The sequence below is a fragment of the Diadema antillarum genome, unplaced genomic scaffold (assembly GCF_040938485.1).
Source record: "Diadema antillarum isolate AM-2024a unplaced genomic scaffold, OU_Dant_1.0 scf00000107, whole genome shotgun sequence".
In the NCBI taxonomy this organism is placed as follows: domain Eukaryota; kingdom Metazoa; phylum Echinodermata; class Echinoidea; order Diadematoida; family Diadematidae; genus Diadema; species Diadema antillarum.
In genome coordinates, this window is record NW_027270996.1 from 2,840,735 (window position 1) to 2,847,353 (window position 6,619).

General features: G+C 40.0%; 1 protein-coding gene across 1 annotated transcript in view; it reads left to right on the forward strand.

Moving 5' to 3' along the window:
* Nucleotides 1–5,954, forward strand: part of LOC139719238 (FAS-associated factor 1-like) — a 41,761-nt gene extending 35,807 nt beyond the window's left edge. The window contains exons 13-16 of the mRNA XM_071630667.1: nt 1,082–1,162; nt 2,208–2,297; nt 4,585–4,800; nt 5,874–5,954. Coding sequence (XP_071486768.1) covers nt 1,082–1,162; nt 2,208–2,297; nt 4,585–4,800; nt 5,874–5,954 — 468 coding nt within the window. The remainder of the gene's footprint in view (nt 1–1,081; nt 1,163–2,207; nt 2,298–4,584; nt 4,801–5,873) is intronic.
* Nucleotides 5,955–6,619: the final 665 nt, after the last annotated feature.

Below are 6,619 nucleotides of genomic sequence, written 5' to 3' on the forward strand. Positions count from 1 at the left end.
CTCATGTGCATGTCATGACCTTTGACCCATAGTGACTCTCATGTGCATGTCATGACCTTTGACCCATGCTGAACTTGGTTGGTATGGCATACTAAAATCAGTCTCTGGTTCAACAATTTGTACTCATTCCCAGTGATCTTATAGTAGCCAGTATATTGAATATCTCAACTTCAGCCTTTCATCATGGGCCTTTTCCAACCAGTGATTGATAGAGCAAAGCAATCGGCAGAGCTATGTTTGAAGAAGCTTTGTATGCATGGTGCATTTTGCACCAAGAGCTGATGGGCAAGTCGTGCATTTCCATTGGTCGAAATGACTACTTGAATAATTAGGTGCTGAATTATTTCAAGGGCATGGTGCACCTGTCAAGCTGTCTACTTGCTCGTGAATAATCATTACACATGCATAGGAATTATTTCGAAGGCTCTCATGCTTACCAGCTCATGTTGGGCTGTTAAGCTGACTTCACTTGCAACTGGAGGTGCTGACAACAGCATGGAAGGGCTTTGCAAAAGGCTAGGGTAACTACAAAGGTATTGCTGAAAGATTGAGAATTATCAAAATGCAAGATGGACAATTACCCCCTTTTAGAGAGGTACAATGTATATACAAGTAGGTTTTCGTTTTGTAGTCCTATGGTCTTGCACAGAATCTGAGAGTCGAGTTTAGAGACTGTCCATTGACCAATCAGATGCAGACATTCTGATATGAGGTATGTAGTGCAAGATCGTTGCTTCCAAGCATTTTTTTTTTTTCTCTCTCTCTGGCACTGGCTCTGTCCTCTATCTAGCTCATTACCTAGATCTCATCATGTGGGTGTTATACTTTTTGAGAAAAACAATCAAACAGACAAACACGCAAACAAACAAACAAAATATCCGAGTTTAATTAGCCTGATGAAAATCATTTTTGAGGATGGGTGTCCAGCTGAATGGCGCCCTCATAGATCATCAATGACACCACTGTTGTAGTGTGAATTCATGTTGGTCTTGTGATTATGTAGGGGTGAAAAACATACTCAACCCTCACTGTTGATGTGTATACTAAATGTGACAGTTTGTTTTTATTCTTTGTTCTTCAGGAGGAGAGGAGAAAAGCTGAAATGTTGAAAATGGAGCAAGACTTTGCCTACCAAGAATCATTAATAGCAGACAGGGCTAAGGTAAATACCAGGGAAATTCCCACTTCATTGAAATGCTTGCTTCATCTACAGTGCTGGGCTAAGATTGATCGCTGATAAATGGAGCTCTCAAAGTGCCTGGTTGTTATTAACACTTTTGGTGTTATCTAATGTTGCATGTTGGCTTTCTGTATTCATTTGGTTATTAACATCAACCATCAGAGCATATGTAGTCTGTCTAAGATTAGAAAGATGTGCACCATTGAATGCTGTGAATGATGAAAATGATCAATTAGATGTGCTCACACATTGATGCAGTCACACATCGTTCGATGCAATTTATCATGGTATGGTAAAATATGAGGGGTGCTGTTGTCCTACACATTTTTTGATGGTTTTCAAAACTGTACTGGTGCTCTGAGATGTGATAGTAAAATATTTGGTTATAAACCTATTATATATTATACATGCACTCTGTTAATGCTCTGCTTTACGCTCGGAGATATTCCTGTGGATTGGTTTCTGGCTTTTTAACTTCAAATGCGGAGTCTTGAGATGGGACTCTCTCTTTTCCCCCTCGCCATAAGCAATGTCTGCAATGGCTGAATTTTACTACCTTTTGCATTTCTTTACAAATTTTGTAGTAGTTTTGCAGTACTGCTGCTGCAAGTGTCCCTGGCAATGTCATTGTGCATGGGCAATATCTTTTTGCACCAGGCAATAGTTTTGTTCTTCAGGCAATGTTATTACTCCAAGCAGTGTATTTGTGAGTCGGGCAATATCTTCTGTGTGTCAGGCAATATTGTTGACTCCAAACAACAATCTTTGTGTGCTAGGCAATAATTTTTCTGTGTCAGGCAATGTCACCAATACCATGCAATATCTTTACTAGTTTTGGCAATATCTGTGCCAGACAATATTGTTGACCCCATGCAATATCTTTAATGTGTCAGGCAATATCTGTGCAGGGCAATACAGTTAACTCCATGCAATATTTCTGTGCACCATACAGTATCTTTGTGCGGTAAATGACAAAAAGTTCTGAAGTTAACTGTGATTTATTTGGTCTACTTTTGTCTCATTCCAGCAAGAGGAGAAGGAGAGACAAGAGAGAGAAGAAGGAGAGAGGATCATGAGGGAACAGAAGGAAGAAGAGATGAAGAAGGCAGAAGAGGAGGTACAGAGTTCATACCTTCTATTTTTTTTTTAATCCCACCTATTTACTGGTGGCAAGATGGATCACCAGTTCTGGGCCCCATTTTATAAAACTCGTTAACAGTGACAAGTTGCCATTGTTGTTTTAAGCTACTGAAATCCTTGCATCTGATTGGCTAAGAGCAAACTTGTCATAGAAATGTGGCAGTTGTCACTGATAACAAGTTTTATGAAACGGGACCCTGGTCTGAGTGTGATTCTTGCAGTCATTTGCTGCTTTATCACATTCATCAGAGAGATTTTTTTTTTTTTACACCAATCGTTACAGAAACTTTTCTGAAAGAAAGTTTTGTTGTTGTTGTTGTTTTTTTTTTTTTTGGGGGGGGTCTTCGTTTCACATACTGTAAAACATGATATATTCGCGGCATGAAATTTTCGCGAATTGGAGCCGACAGCCCTTTTCGTGGCATGAAATTCTCGTGAATTGCCACTGGTGTTCAATGCATGTAGTGTAGACAAAAACTTTCGCGTGCATATTAATTTCGCGAATTTTGGCGCTCGCGAAATTCGCGAAATTAAAATGCACACGAAAATTCCTTGTTTTACAGTATAGAATTTGATATAGGAACAGATTATTGAAACTTTCAGCAGAATCAGAGCAAAGCTCGAGAAGGTAGTAATTGTTTGAATGTCAAGCTATGATGATATTTTCTGGAAATCTTTTAACATCTCTCCAGGTCATGTGACCATAATGTCATTTATTTTGCTCCTGTTTTTTTTTTTTCCGTACATTTAGGTCTGTATGGATGGTAGGTGCATACGATAATATGAAGAAATTAATTTCGTATGTGAGAAGACTTCCTGGATAATTAATCTAACAGTCTTCAGTGGAAACTTGAAAAAAACTTCTTTTTTGTTGTTGTTTTTTCAGAAATTGTGTAATTAGTGATGGTCTGTGTGATGTGATATGTTCTTTTTACATTAGGACCATTGAACTTGTGCACAGGAAGTTGGTATAAACTGTGTGGGAAATATTTCTGTCCCAAGAGGTAACAGGTTTATAGAAGTGTTCAATGCTGGAACTGACTGGTAAATTAGTCATGATGGAATGTTTGTCTACTGTTGCTAACTTCCTTACCTACCTGGAGCTAATTGCATGATGATGAAATATGCAGATAAGCCTTGATGATCATCTAAATGATTGTAACGTCTTATAAAACCAGAATTATTCATGCATGAGACTTTTGCACATTGGCGCTGAAGGCCTTGCGGTGTGAAACTTTTGCAAATTGCTACTGGCATACAATGTATTTTGTAGACAAACACTTTCGCATGCATTTTACTTTTGCGAATTGTGGCTCCGTGCAATATTCACAAAAGTTTCATGTACCTGAAAATTTCTGGTTTTAGAGTACAATGCACTCCTGTTATAACGAACATGGTTAAAATGACATTCCGGTTACGACAAAATAAAAGTTCAGGTTGCAACATTATCCTACCTATCTCTTTTAATGTTTATTTGTTCGGTTATAGTGAAATTTTGATATAACGAAAGAAAACTGCCAGTCCCGAAGACTTCGTTATACCGGGATTCCACTGTACTACGTTAAAGGACAAGTTCACCTTCATAGACATGTGGGTTGAGTGAATGCAGCAATATTAGTAGAACACATCAGTGAGAGTTTGAGCAAAATCGGACAATCCGTTAAAAAGTTATGAATTTTTGAAGTTTCTGCTCAGTAACGGCTGGATGAAAAGACTACTATAGCTTATGATGTCACATGAGTACAACGATATAAAGAAAGAATAAAGAAAATTCAACATATTTCCATTTTTCTCGCATAACAAAAGAACACTCGACATCTCTCTTTCAGAAGGCAGGGGGAATGATATTACCCTTAACATACGTCAGTAGCAAGTCGAAGAAATGTGCACTTTATTCAAAAAGAAAAGTTTTGTGAAATTCTCTTTTTATTTTCCTTTATATAGTTGTACGCATGTGACATCATACACTGCAGTAGTCTTCTCTTCCTGCAGTGACTGCGCAGATACTTAAAATATTCGTAACTTTTGAACGGATTGTCCAATTTTGCTCAAACTTTCACTGATGTGTTGTACTAATATTGCTGCATTCTCTCAATCCTTATGTATATGAAGGTGGACTTGTCCTTTAATGATAACTGTCAAGGCTTGCTCTGCATACCTCGCCAATGTCACACTCTGAAGTGTAACTAATCGTCGCCTATTAACGATCATGCATCACCACCCACTCTCTCCTTGTTTGTGTGGTTGTCATGGCAACCTCCCAGGCCATCCGGTTATCTCTGGAGCGGCAGCTGGTGGAGGAGCCGGAGGAGGGGACGAGCCAGGCGGTGAGCACCCTGCGCATGCGGCTGCCCTCGGGCGAGACGGTGACGCGGCGGTTCCTGGCCGCGGAGAAGCTGCAGATGCTGCTGGTCTTCCTGGGCTCAAAGGGTTTCCACTCCGACGCCCACAAGGTGCTCACCACGTGGCCCAAGAGAGACGTGAGTTCCTCTCCAAGTTGCTCATGTATGATGATGATGATGATGATGCGGATTTCACTGATCCTAGGAGAATGCTTATAACCACACACTTTTTGGCTGTACCAAAAAGAATGATGAATTTAAAATGGTTCAAAAATATCAGTTTTCTCCTAAGTTTGTACACCAGGGGGGGTGTTTCATAAAGCTGTTCGTAAAGTTACGAACAACTTACGAGCGACTGGTGATCAGTTGTGATGTGCTATACTTACTAGAATTTCAATAATTCACCACATGAACTGATCACCAGTCTCTTGTAAGTCATTCGTAACTTTTTGAACAGCTTTATGAAACAGGGCCCAAAACCTTCAATCTGGTGGTGTGATATAAATGGCTAACAAAGTCACAAATTTGATCAAATTGCATCCATTTGCCTGGTTGAGACCATCTTAAAGGCCCAGTTTTAACATTTTCATCATCTTCTCGAAAGGAAATGGTCAAATTTTCACCAAATATTGGCCATTAATATTGCTAGGTATGCTGGAATATAAATTTGCACCTAGGGGCATGATGCCCCACCTGAGGGCCCCATCCTAGGGGGCCAAGAACCCCCAAATTAGAGAATCTTGGTTAAATCTTCTGTCTCTCAGTAAATGCAATGTTCATTAGTGAGAGTGTACTTTCAAGTTTGTTTATGGCAGATTCAGGGGTGGCCCCCATGGGGCTGAGACCAAATTGGGGGCAAATTTTCACAATCTTATTTTTGAAAACACATTGTCAAAGTTTGTGCAAATTTGACAAGTATTATTAATACAAATGTGATAGAACATGTATATTGACACCATGCCCTCCTCGAGATCCCTCAAAACTCCCCAAGTTTGCTATGTTGTTCTTATGTATAAATAGTCTTCAAGAATGTGTGGAAGGTGAACTTGAAATATTCAGGTGAGAGTGAGACCCCCCCCCCCCCCCCCCCACGGTCTTTGGTTGTACACTAGATCCCCTCCTCATCACTACAATTTTTCTTTTTGCTCTAAGACTAAATAAGATTACACCCCTTTCATGACTGGCTTTGCAATGTTTCATATCTTCCACAGCTCACCACCCTGGACGGACAGCAGACACTACAGCAGCTAGGACTTTGCCCACAGGAGACCCTGTTTGTTGAAGAACGCTAGACCGGGTATAGACTGGGGAATGACCACCCCCTCCCCTACCAATACTCGTGACCCGTGGAAGGAAAACAACATGAACAACACAAGGGTCACTGTCCAAGGGTCATCATGGTTTAGAGTCTGCAAAAGAGTCGAGGTCAAAGTTCGTAGACTGTTATCTCTGACCATGTCAGACTTGGATTCGGAAGCTTTGTGTAATAAAGTGTGTGGAGGCGCCAGCAAAGGACAGGATTGTCTCAGCATGAGCCGTCTGCGCCCAGTGATAGATGGTACAGCATCTCCATGTGGCTCGCAACATATTTCAATACATTGTACCACAACAATGATGACAGTTTACTGTTCTTGTTGCTGGACTGTGGATAGTATCAGGGGTACTTGCAAAACTTAATTTTTTTTTTTAAAGTGGCAAATTCATACGAGTATCACACCATACCATACCGTCCACACCAACTTCTAAATGAAAGAAATTTTTTTAGGGCACTTTGCCTCTTTTTGTTTTCTTTTCTTTTTTGTTTTTTTTAGTAGGCTAAAATGGGTGTTGTGAATGTTTTGATTTATGCTGCATGTAGGCCAGTGCCGCTTCAGAGGATATTTTAATTCTGAGTTTTCGTTGGTGCAACTGAGATGTCAAAAGTTTAACCCAGCAAATTATATGCTTGAAATATTTT